General features: G+C 36.3%; 1 protein-coding gene across 9 annotated transcripts in view; it reads left to right on the top strand.

The window, feature by feature from the left end:
* Positions 1 to 12,627, top strand: part of KIF1B (kinesin family member 1B) — a 95,959-nt gene that overhangs the window by 59,689 nt on the left and 23,643 nt on the right. For 6 of the 9 annotated variants that reach the window (XM_085299009.1, XM_085299008.1, XM_085299012.1 and 3 more), the window contains 9 exons: positions 469 to 617; positions 1,237 to 1,415; positions 2,465 to 2,602; positions 3,339 to 3,587; positions 8,888 to 9,006; positions 10,512 to 10,597; positions 10,744 to 10,873; positions 11,204 to 11,366; positions 11,989 to 12,079. In XM_085299009.1, the coding sequence (XP_085155135.1) occupies positions 469 to 617; positions 1,237 to 1,415; positions 2,465 to 2,602; positions 3,339 to 3,587; positions 8,888 to 9,006; positions 10,512 to 10,597; positions 10,744 to 10,873; positions 11,204 to 11,366; positions 11,989 to 12,079 (1,304 nt within the window). Of the gene's footprint in view, positions 1 to 466; positions 618 to 1,236; positions 1,416 to 2,464; positions 2,603 to 3,338; positions 3,588 to 8,887; positions 9,007 to 10,511; positions 10,598 to 10,743; positions 10,874 to 11,203; positions 11,367 to 11,988; positions 12,080 to 12,627 lie in introns of all 9 variants that reach the window. The other 3 variants (XM_085299014.1, XM_085299015.1, XM_085299010.1) reach the window with 2 other exon arrangements.

Genomic DNA, 12,627 nt, shown 5'->3' on the forward strand with positions numbered 1-12,627 from the left:
CTAACAGAGTTTGCATYTTAAACAAAAATGCTACTAATGTCTTTGTTCCCTTGTTTTGTTTTTGAAGTTTTTTTCCTCCTTGATAAGAATTCTTAGAGTGTGTGCTGTGAGAGTATAACTCCATTTCTGGACAGTATATAAAGAGCTTTATTATTCCCATAATATGTGCTTTCTTTCCAGCATTTCAGCATTTGATTTTAATAATTGCTAATTAACTTAAATAATAGGAGTAGCGTTTGTTTTGTTTTGTCTGCTCTTTTTAACTGGTTTGTTTGTTTGTTTTCAGTGCTAGTGGTAAAATACTGAATCTAGTTTTTCTCACTGAATAATAAAAATGCAGTTTTTTGTTTTGTTTTCCATTTCCAGAAAAATTGTTTAGAATTTGCCACAGTCATATTAGATACTGCCTGTGGTGATTTAGAGAAGAAGCCACAGTGTTTCATGACGCTGTTTCTTTGCTCTTTCCAGTGCCCTGGACACGACATGAATATGAACTAGCTCAGTGGGCTTTCAGGAAATGGAAATTTCACCAGTTCACTTCATTGAGGGACCAGCTCTGGGGAAATGCAGTATATCTAAAAGAAGCTAATGCAATCAGTGTAGAGTTAAAGAAGAAGGTAAAGCCAAGCAAAATATCTCTTTGAGAGTTTTGATTCATTGATATTGACTGTGTAATTCTGCTTCAAATACTGAGTTATTTGTAGTCTTTAGTTGCATATCTCTTGCTTATTGGTTTGAGTTTTAAAGGATTCGGAAAATGATGAGTCTCTATAACTGAGACTCCTGATTGAATGAGTATCCCATGCAAATCTCTGATATATTCTCCTGTTCTTCACTTTTTTCATGTTTCTTTCAAGTACAGGTACATGCACATCTCCCCAGAGACCTGTTTTTTCTTCCTTTTCATCTTTAACTTAGTGTGGTCATTCATCTTTCCAACAGAGGAGAAGTAGGTGCTTCTACATAATCTGTTGCAGTGTGTGCTAAGAAAGGTCTATAGTTTCCTTGATCTGTAGTAGCTTTGGAGATGAGAGCAAGATGTTTCTGTTCAACTGCAAAATAACTTTTCTGTGACATTGAAACTAAAAAACATTTGACTTAACAAAACTGAATCTGTTCTCAGGGATCACTCAGACATGTTTCATATTTTAGCTGAGTTATGTCTCTATCCTGTGTTTGCAATGCTGCTCTCTTGACTTCTCTGAACTAAAGTAAGTTTTCTTTTTCTTCATTCAGGTGCAGTTTCAGTTTGTCCTGCTGACAGACACCCTCTACTCACCACTGTCTCCAGAACTTTTGCCCACTGAGATGGAGAAGACTCATGATAATAGGCCTTTCCCTAGGACAGTGGTAGCTGTGGAAGTSCAGGACCTGAAGAACGGAGCAACACATTACTGGTCATTAGAAAAACTCAAGTATGAGAATATTCTTGTAGCACAAACTTCCTTATATCAAAGGAGCTTTGTTGATATTCTCTCTCCTTGTTTTACTTGTGTTTCTCTCTGTGTCTTCCCAAATGCTGACTTTTGAGACACTGCAATATGTTATAATCCAGCTTTCTGGATTCTTTAAACAAGTGCATTTGTTTTGCAACACCTCACCTAGCTTCCACATTARCCTTATTAACATGGACTTAGATTTTTCTTTAATCTCGTGAGGCATGTCACAGCTCATCTCTCTGCATTAATTCCTTTCATTAGGAAGATTTTTTTTTCCCATCTCACTTTATATAATCTAGCACTATGGGACACAATTTAAAATACAATGCTTAAATAAAGAAGATTCTGCTTCTACTGAAACTGCCCAAATTCTGATTGTCCATAATTTGAAATAATTGGTTTCAATCATAGTCTTGCAAATATGCACAAGATGTTTGTTTTTCCCGTTCACTTCTGTCAAAATACTCTGTAGAACTTTTTTCACTAATCTCTTCTGAAAGAGAAAGATTTTGCAGTATGAAACCTCTGTTTTCCTCAGTTAAACCTCAGTTAAATAAATATAAATAATGGAATCATTTTACTTTTGACTGAAAATGCTAATGTTTCTGAAGTGGAATGCAAAAACTCCCTGAAATTAATCATCAACATCACCTGTTGATGGAGGGGGTAGGGAGTAAGCAAAATATGTGCCAAAATAAGATGTGAAAGAGGAATTTTTTTATAAGCTTGAACTTAATCTGAGATTAATTTATTCCTCTGCAGTGATCTTGCCTCAGTATGTTGTGGACTTAACCTACAAAATTTTTCCCAGAATTGCTAGCATGTCAGAGAATTAGTACAGTACAGTATTCAGGCTGCTATGTTCTTTATTTTCCCTTTCTTCTGTGTATTTTTCAACAAAGTTTTATTCTGTCCCTAAATTCATCTCCTGTATTTGGTAGATGTGATTTCAGTTTATCTTTCTTTATATTCTGTTTTTTTTCACTCTGCATTAGTTTTTGTCCATCCTGTTTTCTTCTATGCAGACAGAGGTTAGAGCTGATGCGTGAGATGTATGACAGAGCTGGGGAAATGACATCGAATACACAAGATGAGAGTGAAGGCGCAATGACTGGCAGCGACCCCTTTTATGATAGATTTCATTGGTTCAAGCTTGTTGGAAGGTATGCAGTGATAATCTCAATTCCTTGTACAGAGATGGCTCTTGTCAGTTCTTGGGTGGGCTTTTTCTTTGTATACAACTGTAAACTGTATAGCTACTAGTGAGTTGTGTGTGTTGTCTTTTGGGGATTTTTGATAGATTTAAACTGTAGTAAAGAGGATAAAATACTTTTCAGAACTTTGCCAGTACTGGTATAACCTTGTAGAATCCAATTCCACTGGATCTTTAAATTCTAAGTTTATTTTTTTTAAAAAAAGTGCCTAGCGARCTTCTATCTAAAGTCACTGGAGGAGCTGTGAGACTATGAAGAGTGCTGGAAACTGAGGGAAAAAGTGGCTCAGGGCCTTACTTGTGTATGTGATTCAGTTTGGTCATATCCTTCAGAAATACTGAATGTCTGATGGGATTCGTTAATATTTGCTGATGTCAGCTGCATCTTTACAGTTTTTTCATTTACAAAATTGTGTATTAGAAATAAGTATTATAGCTCTGTTGAATGGATGTGCTATCAATATCTGTATGATCAGCTGTGTTCATTTTCATTTGCTTTCTGCTCAGTTCAAGAACACCTCATATCTGAYTTTCTTAGCAATCACTTTCCTTACGTTTCATTCCAGTACAGATGGTTTGCTTGTTGTTCAGATGGGCTCTGTGCTGATGGTAACAGCTGCCTGTTGAATGAAGCATTCTTCTATTCCCTCACTGTGTTAATCGGTATTCCGTTAACTGATATTTAGCTCCCCCATTTTCCACGGCTGCGTCAATGAGCGCCTTGCTGATCGCACACCCTCCCCCACTTTCTCTACGGCTGACTCTGACATCACTGAACTGGCTGATGAACAGCAGGATGAGATGGAGGACTTTGATGATGAGGCCTTTGTGGATGATACTGGCTCCGACGCTGGAACTGAGGAGGGATCGGACCTCTTCAATGATGGGCACGACCCGTTTTACGACCGGTCCCCTTGGTTCATTTTAGTGGGAAGGTTGGTGAGGTTATTGTGAGAATGGCCAAAAGGGACCAGCTCTTGCTTTAGACTGCAATGGCTTTGCCTTGTTTTGCGTGGAATATCTATTAAGCCAAACAATAAGTCATATATATAAATTGGAATTGCCAGAGATTGAGTGTAGTTTAATGTTAAATTTCAAGTTCTACTGTCAACGGATTTGATAGTCTAAGTAATAATTGAGAAGGTGATCTTTAGATCAAACTGCATGASTGAATGTATTTCAGAGATATATCAATGAGTGAATACTTCTCCGATAACTGTCACATAGAATAAATGTATTTTTCCTTGTGTATAGTACTATTTAAGCCTTATTTATATGAATGCCCTACTTGGCCATTGCAAGATCCCTAAGTAGTTTCGTAGGACGTAATTTTCTTCTCTGAAAGAGAATCTCAGAATGTAGCATAAATTCTTCAAGTCTAGTCCAATACATCCACTTTTGGAAAACTCATCTGTGTAGTCTGTGTCTGATGAGAAAAGATAGCAGGGGGAGAAAGAAGAATGACCCTTTCTGGATAAGAAAATGTGTTTTTTGAGATGAATGACTGCTCAGACTATGTATGAGTCTTAGTAGCATTTATTACATAGCAGAAGATAATCATTAAACTTCATTGGCTATTGTTTTTATCAGTGCTGACCCCATATGCTATGTTCATCAAATTTTTGGAAGAAGTTTGCCTTGCATATTTAAGAGTATTACCTATTTTACCAATCTAGATATGATTAAGACACTGTCTGCACWGTCTGACCTCAGTCTATGGTATAGATACTAAGGACAGCGTCAGAAGAATGTGATACTTTCCACTGTTGCTTCAGTATTACTCAAACAGCTAGTAACATGTAACTGATTACAAGAAACTGTAGTAATGTATATAGTTCCCCGCTGTTCTGCTTCCTCTCCCCAGATTTTTTGGTTGATCACACAGTAAGCCATTCTACTTGCTTAATCAGCAAGGCAGGTGATCATCAGAGGTATCATGTGAAAGAGGCAGGGGAGTGGGGGAGACTTCATGGTTGATATAAGGGAGGAACAAATAAGAAGGGACCAAAGCTGGACTTGTGCTTTCCAAGATTATAAGCAGGGAAGATCTCCTGATCAGGAATGTGGGGTCCTTTTGCTGTTTTGTCAAATGTAGGAAATTTGACTCTATTTATAGAAAGGGAACAGTTTGTTCTTTGGAAAAGTGGAGAAAAAACCCTGTTAGATTCATTCAGCTGTATTGCCTAACCTCACTCTTYGTCTGTAGAGGACTTATTTACAAGTTGTGAATGGACTTGGAATTTCCTCGATCTAGTCTTCGAAAAAAAAAAAAGACGTATATATATATAAATATATATAGTTCCTAAAGATGCAAGGAACTAAAATAGTTGTCTTTGATATCTGAGGCTTTGTGCCCTTATATGCAATGTCTAGTAATGTTTTTTTTTAAATTTAAGTTCCTTCAGGTTAATCTGACCCGTGGAAGCCATTTAACTCACTTGGTGTGGTTGTCAGCCAGTTTTAGCATGTGTGCACTAACTGTAATGGCTAGAACTGTTTTTGTAACAGTGCTGGCATAGTTGGTGTTTTTTACTACTGTGCCTGTATTYGGAAAAAAAAAGAACTATTCATCTTGATTTCACAGTTCTATTACTCAGATTCTTCAGGAAGTACTACATGACTGGGGCAAATGCAGCGTTTAAAGAAAACAGTTGTGCTTCCTAGCAATTACATAACATACTTTCTTTACTGATATATTAGAAAAAATACTGAGCTCTGTATCTATATAGAGACTTAAAAGGTTGCAGTAGTAAAACTAGCCTGAAATCACGTAAACTGCATGTGCTGAGGAACTCTACTTGAGTTGTAGGTTGCATTGATGAATGAAATGAGTGTATAGTTTGTATTCTTTATGAATGGCAGCTGAATCACTCTTATTTGTAGGTCAAGTTCAATATGTTTTTCTGTGCTGATTCTGGCAGCAGATTACTGTTAGTATTTTTTATCACTGTCAAGTACAAACCATTTTCATTGCTCAGTATCTCCCAGCATRAAAATTCTACTTTTGAAAAGTGTGACTTAGCTGTCAGAAGATGTGTCCATCTGGATAGGTAGTGTTCAATTCATAATAAACCCAAAACTCTAATATTTTCAGTTAACTGTATGCTACTTTATATGTTGGAAGTATATGTGGAATGTGTGCAACAAAGAGGATAATTTTCTCTGTCATTAGCAGTGATGAGTCAAGTTGCAAAAGAAAGGATGAGGAGGAAAGATTGATCATATAGTTATCAAATTCCTTGGGCATCAGAGTATTATTTTCCTGTACTTTGTCTGCCTTTTATTTGAACTATAACTAAGGAAAAGAAAAAGAGCTGGTCCCTTTAGCCATCTCTGGCATGCTGGGATGTCTTTAATTCTGATTCTATTTAATGGTGTGCCATATCAAGTATTTGCTATTTTTTAAGGGAGGTGGGAGAGGGTTATGATTTTTTTTTTATTTTGAATTGATGTGTTCGTTTAAAAAAATTTGTCATCATTCTGAGTTTTCTTGTTTTTGTTTTGATTTAAAAAAATTGTTTGTTAAATTTCATTTCTAGTTTTGTTGTGAGTATGCCATTTTACCTCACCAATCTTTCTGCTAATACAGCTCCCCCTCTTTCAGTCTGCTGGGCTAAGGTGCAGGGGAACACATATATATGGGGTGTTTGGAGAGTGGAACAATCTTCCCAGGTGTGGGAAGAGGAGGAGGATAACCTTAATCTTTCATCCACTCCTAACTTGGTATTGTCTTATCATGAAGTAGATGGAATGGCACTGGAAGGCAATATTGCTGCATAAAACAGCTCTTTTCTCTGTACGGCAAATGTGTTATTGCTCTCCATTCTACAGAAGCTATCCAACATTTTCTTCATCAAACGGAAGCTTAAGACTTCTTGCATTATGTGATTTTCTTTCTCTAAGTTAAAATGATTGCAGTGAGTTTGATAACTGCATGGAAGGAACTGAAGGAAGATAAGAAATGTTTTTCTTTGAGATTGTCGTATTACTGACAAAATTACAATTGCTGACTAAATTGCAATTGCTAGTAAAGCTGAATGCTTTTTGCTGTCATGTGTTGGATAGCGACTTCAGAACTTTGACCATGCACATTAAATCTTCCATGTAGCTAATGTTTTTATTTTCTAGTAGTTTGGCTTTGAAGGAGGAAGGCTTCTGTAATYGCTGCCTGTATTAGTGAAACTGTCTTTTATTGTGTACATACTGATACAAGGCTATTTAGATCCCTTTCTGTTGGGGAAAAATGTCTGTTTTCCCRTGGTCTAAAATGTGGCCTTTGAACTGCATATGTTTTTCCTGATAAGCATATAACTGCATACCTTCCTGAACTCCATCCTTGGTCCAGTCCAAGTGAATGGTTMCAGTTTGTTAGTGGAGAGGGTTGATTTTTTTGGTATAGTGGGTTCTTTTTCAAATGAACACTACCTGACGTTTCAAYCCTGAAAATTAAAACCAATAAACAAAAAGCCCTTCCTATTTTGTTACTTTAAATTTAACGTCTTCTCCCTGACYGTGCTTCTCTGATTTACTAGTGTTTGCCTCACTTTGGAGCAGACTGAAAAGGAATTAGATCCTAATCTTAGACCAATGTTAAGTTGCTGTTTTCTGTTGTATGGTTTTGTTCATATTTTGTTTTTTTTAGCTTTATTAATYGTTCTCTTTTCTATTGCATTTTGTCACCACTTTGTTTTTTAGTAGAATTATTTTCATTTCTTTGGTTCACTGTTGACCCCTAGTTGACTACCTTGTCATTTCAAGATTATTTATTCATGTGGGAACAGACATGTGAACCCAAGGAGGAACTTGCTTTTTCTAACTTTGGTTCTTGCCTATTTGTTGCAAGGAATTGAGTCCAGATCAATCTTGTTGTGTTTACTGTGCAAGTTGTACAGCACCAGACAGAGGCAGCAAACAAGTTTTATCTCTCTCTGCCCTGTTTTGTCATGCAGGACTTACCCTATGAATATTTAACAATAAAAATTACAGATTTGAGGAATTAAGTCTACTTAATAAAGACCAATAAAAAGAATTGTGAGGAGCAAATCCAGTTAAAACAAATGACCAATATTTCTGTAGAATTTGATTTTCGTAAATTCTTAAATATCACGTACTTAGTTGATTAGTTGCTCTTAATTTAGTGACTAGTAAAACTATCATTTAGGTTTCTATGCATCTCAGCATTCTTCTGAATTCTGAAACAACTCATCTAAATCAAGCCTTTCCTTCCCCCCCCCCTTGTCAAGAGCTATCTCTGACCTTACCTGTTAGGCTTCTGCGCATTTAAAGCTCTGTTCAAGYTAATCATGCTGAAATGTGGTATTTCAAGAACTGTTAAAAGTCATTGCAGAAATTTAAAATAATTTCATAACATTAGTCTAATTTATAATTAAAATATACATATACAATAGAACTTGTTAACTTTCTGTTCCAAAATAGCCTCTGTGTATAGCTATATACAATTTTAAAAGTATATGGCAGGATCTTCTGGCACTGGCCTTAAATGCTGCTTTTCCTGTTGTAAATGGTAATTTCGCTATGGTTTTTCTAGAATAGTTTTTTTTTTTTTTTTTTTTAATAAGTAAATGTAATACTTATAAAAATATTTAGTTATGAAGACTATTGTAATTCTATCCATATGCTCAGTGAATCTTTCAAGAAATCTAAAGGATGATTTACAGTTCATTGGGGATTTTTGACTACTCTGTGTACAGTGTTATCAAATGTATATGGAGGAGAGAAAATACTCAACTGAAAATCTGTTTTGAAGAGGTTTTTTTTTATTATTTGTTCAGTAAAATATTTGAGGCTATGTGAACACAGAAGATCAATTCCCTTGTAATTTGTCACTTGAAACTATGATGATAGGATRGCAAACTTAATACCTTACACTCACCTTAGTAGAGTTCTGCTATCTTGTTAACAACTCTGTTCACAACTGTAGTGCATCTAAAGTTATCTTTTATAAATCCATCATCTTAAATGTTATCTTCATATGCTTTATAACTCACTAATATAGAGTCTGTGTCTCCAGTGTACCCTGATTTAGTGTGTTTTGTCTTCCTTAGTTAGCCTTGACACTGCTGAAGAGCCCTTTGTGGGCAACGTGAGCACAGTGCAGGTCTAACAGATGAAGTAAAGTAGCCTGAAGACTTTGTCCCATTAGCCAGCAAAATACTGCAATCTGGTTTTGCAGATGATGGCCTAATGTTGGTTTTATTTTCTTTCCTATTACCAGAGCATTTGTGTACCTGAGCAATCTACTGTACCCAGTGCCTCTTATTCACAGAGTAGCTGTTGTTAGTGAGAAAGGAGAAGTACGAGGATTTCTGCGGGTAGCAGTACAAGCTATAGCAGGTGAGATGCCCAGTGACCTTTATATTGCAACTCTTTGGTATGCCATGAACAGCTGCAGCCTTAAAAACAACAGCAACAGAACTTTACAAGCATCCTCTCTTCCCCTCAAATATGAGTAATTTTAACGTTGCAAAGTTCTAGAACACTTGCTTTTCTTTATTAACTTACTTTTGAAAGTCTCTTTCATTGRTGTAAAGTATGTGGACCAAATGTGGATAAATCTTGAAATAATGACAGTGGTCAGATTTTGGAAATTAYAATATTGACCACTGAAGATGGTACTTGGCAGCTAAGGCTACTTAAGATGATGAAAAGGCAAACTAATACTAGTAAGTCTTAAAAACTAAAAACAAAGTAAAGGTTCTGTTTCTAGCACACTGTATATGCAAGTTTGATAGTTCAGGTGACTTGCAAAAAAGTTACAATATCAAATGTTTATTCTTTTCAAACTCTCCTTCTGAGTAATGCACAGTATAGGCACCATCATTCTTTGATTGAATGGTATGTGAAGAAATATCTGAACTGATGGCTTTCAGAAGAGTAAAGAGTAATCAGCATCTGTTTTCCTTTCCATTGGCTGACTGAAGTGTGGAGAAATTTAGAAGYTACTTCACATACTGTTTAATCACCAAGAACTATGAACTTTTCAAGAGAGCAGGGTAGATATGCGGGAATAACTTCTTTGTCCAGTTTTGAACTGCCACTGTATGTGTGTCAGAGCCTAACTCTCTACTCTGCTAGTCAGCTACTRACATATTCCATTCTGGAGTGAACTGGTTGAGTTTTGCTCTTGGTGGTCTCATCCATCCTGATGAGAGCACAGATATTTCCCATAATTTGTCTACCCTTTCTAGCAGTGGCTAACTGCCAGCATTTCTTTACTGTTTTGGCAGGGTAACCCTAGAAGTTTCACTCTCCATGGGAATGTATCAGGGACTCTTAGTCCCTGCCAAAGTRTTTCTTACACAGAAGATGAAACAAAATCTATTTTCAACATATACAAAAGTTTTATTTCTAGTCCAGTTTGCTCTACTTGGTGTTGAAATCCAAATAGATGAATGATGTGAAAGAAAAAACTATGGCTGTTAGAAATTGATCTGGGGACATCTCTTGAAAAAGGTCTGTGACTTTATTTGGTCCCTATGTAAAAYTTTAAATTCTGAATCCTGGGATTTCTCTGGCAAGCATGCATTTACTGTGAGAGAGTGGCTAGCAGTTAACCAAGCCTCCTTATTGGTACCTTCCACCAAGAGGGACAGGACGGATGGATAGATCATGGAAGATCCTTGCAAACTTACAGTATGTACTAACCCACACCCAACAGTTTATGGTGGATAGTTTCCTGCTAAGACTTTTCCAACGCTTGTTATAATCTGCTGTTGTATAACTGGAATCAGACTTCCTTGATTGTAGGGAGTGGTTTCCACTCTAGTCAGAATTTTCAATTAGGTAACTTTGAGGGTGTTTCCTCTCCTTCCTGTAAACTTTTTTTTTGTTTTTTTTAGCTGATGAAGAAGCCCCGGATTATGGATCTGGTATTCGACAGTCTGGCACAGCTAAAATTTCATTTGACAATGAATATTTTAATAAGGTAAGAAACATTAAAATTGAATTAGGTTTCTTTGAGAGGAGTAGTGTGTGTTTCTAAATAAAGAATAAGTAATATGGGATAGGAAGAGGGCAGGAAAACTAGTAACTGCGAGAGTCTGTCACATGCAGTATTGCTTAATTTTTCAGAATGATTTTTCTTCAGTTGCAATGACTCGGTCTGGACTGTCGTTGGAAGAATTAAGAATTGTGGAAGGGCAGGGTCAGAATTCGGAGGTCATCACTCCTCCAGAGGAGATCAACAGAATGAATGACGTAGGTGAGTAAGAAGGATGGAGTGCTTTGGAAAATGTAAAGGAAACTTGAGATACTTTTGCCAGTTTTAAAAAGGGATTTTGAGTCCTTCAAGAATATTATATAGATGGAGAGGTGTTACCTATGGGTTGGATATGATAAATGCTGAAGTTCCTTTATATGAAGAACTATACAGACAGACTGTTCCCAGGTGCCTGGAGTTTTTGATAATCAAAAACTAACGTGTGTTCAAAAAGAACAGATAATGTGATTCCTGTTGCCTGAGKAATATTAAACAAAACAAAACAAAACAGAAAACTAGTGATTTCATATGGGCTGTTTGTGTCTCTTTAAGACCTGAAGTCAGCCACTCTGCTGGATGGAAAGATGGCTATAGAAGGATTCACTGAGGAAATYGGTGATCATTTGAAACTGGGTAGCGTTTTTACCTTCCGTGTGACAGTGCTACAAGCCAGTGGCATCCTTCCTGAATATGCAGATATTTTCTGCCAGTTCAAGTAAGAATTTATCCTTGTTTTCATTAGGCAGTGAATGGTTTAATGGGAGAGCAATTAGTAGTGAGAATGATTTAATGGGAGAGCAAATAGTAGTGAGAAATGGAGGATCTGACAGTTTTTCAAACCATTATGGTGTAGTACAGCAGAGGAAAAACATCTTGTCAGTCACTGGAATTCCTGYTATGATCAGTACCTGCTTTGTGTTAACGTGGTGTTTAGAAATAAAATTTTGCAGAAAGGAATTAAGAATCAGAGTGGACTCTTCTAGTGACTCTAGTTGTAGATATCTTAAACTTTTGTTTGTAAAAGCTTTTAATGTTGACTATTCAGTATTAGATTATGCATATGACCAGCTGTAATAAAAGCTATATGACTGTTGGGTGAATCAGTAGCTCTCAAGTGATGGTATTGTTCTGTTTAGCTTCTTAAGAATTAGAATGAAAATTGAGAGTAATACAGATATGAAACAGACATAGAAATAGTCCCRAATACCAGAATATTTCTAGCTTCACGCCATCACTCAGTTTCATGTAGAGCTACCAGCACAAAAAATAAGTGGTTTTTTTTTTGCCATATGCACAGTGATCTCCAGTAAATTGTCCTGCTGACTTCTTTTTAAAAGCTTTTTACATCGACATGATGAAGCTTTCTCAACTGAACCCCTCAAAAACAATGGTCGAGGGACTCCCCTTGGGTTTTACCATGTTCAGAATGTAAGTAAAACTTCAGATGTATATTAAGTGACTGTTTTATCATTGGGGAGTTGTATTTATCCTTTCTATGAACTTCATAACAGGTAGGTAGGAAAGAGGGAAGGGATTATCAAGAATAGACAACAGGAAGAATGATCAGATGGATGATGTAATCCCCAGTAGGGAACAAAACGAATGCTTTTGTGTGGAAGATTTCACTCTTCTGTTCAACCTCTGCTTCCTGCTTTTGAATTCCTTGTTTCCATTCCACTTCTTGGGATGTTCAATGAAAGCAGCCTAGCATTTAGAAAATAAAATTATATGTGAGTAGCAGTGTTGAGGCTCTCAAGTGAACTGAAAATATCTACTTTTATGAATTATGTAATCTTCTTGTTACAGGTAGTTTCTAGTTGAAATGCTTGTCTTGAGGCTTTCTTTTTCTCCTTCAGTAGCGAGTCAAATTAATGACTAAAATAAAAAGGAATACAAATACTTTTATGTGAGTTGATCTAGATGGTGTGGAACCCTGAACTCCACATTTTTAGAATTTCCTTTTCATATATCTTCTT

Source organism: Rhea americana, unplaced genomic scaffold (assembly GCF_003343005.1).
Source record: "Rhea americana isolate MKP2758 unplaced genomic scaffold, rheAme1 scaffold_143, whole genome shotgun sequence".
Taxonomy (NCBI): domain Eukaryota; kingdom Metazoa; phylum Chordata; class Aves; order Rheiformes; family Rheidae; genus Rhea; species Rhea americana.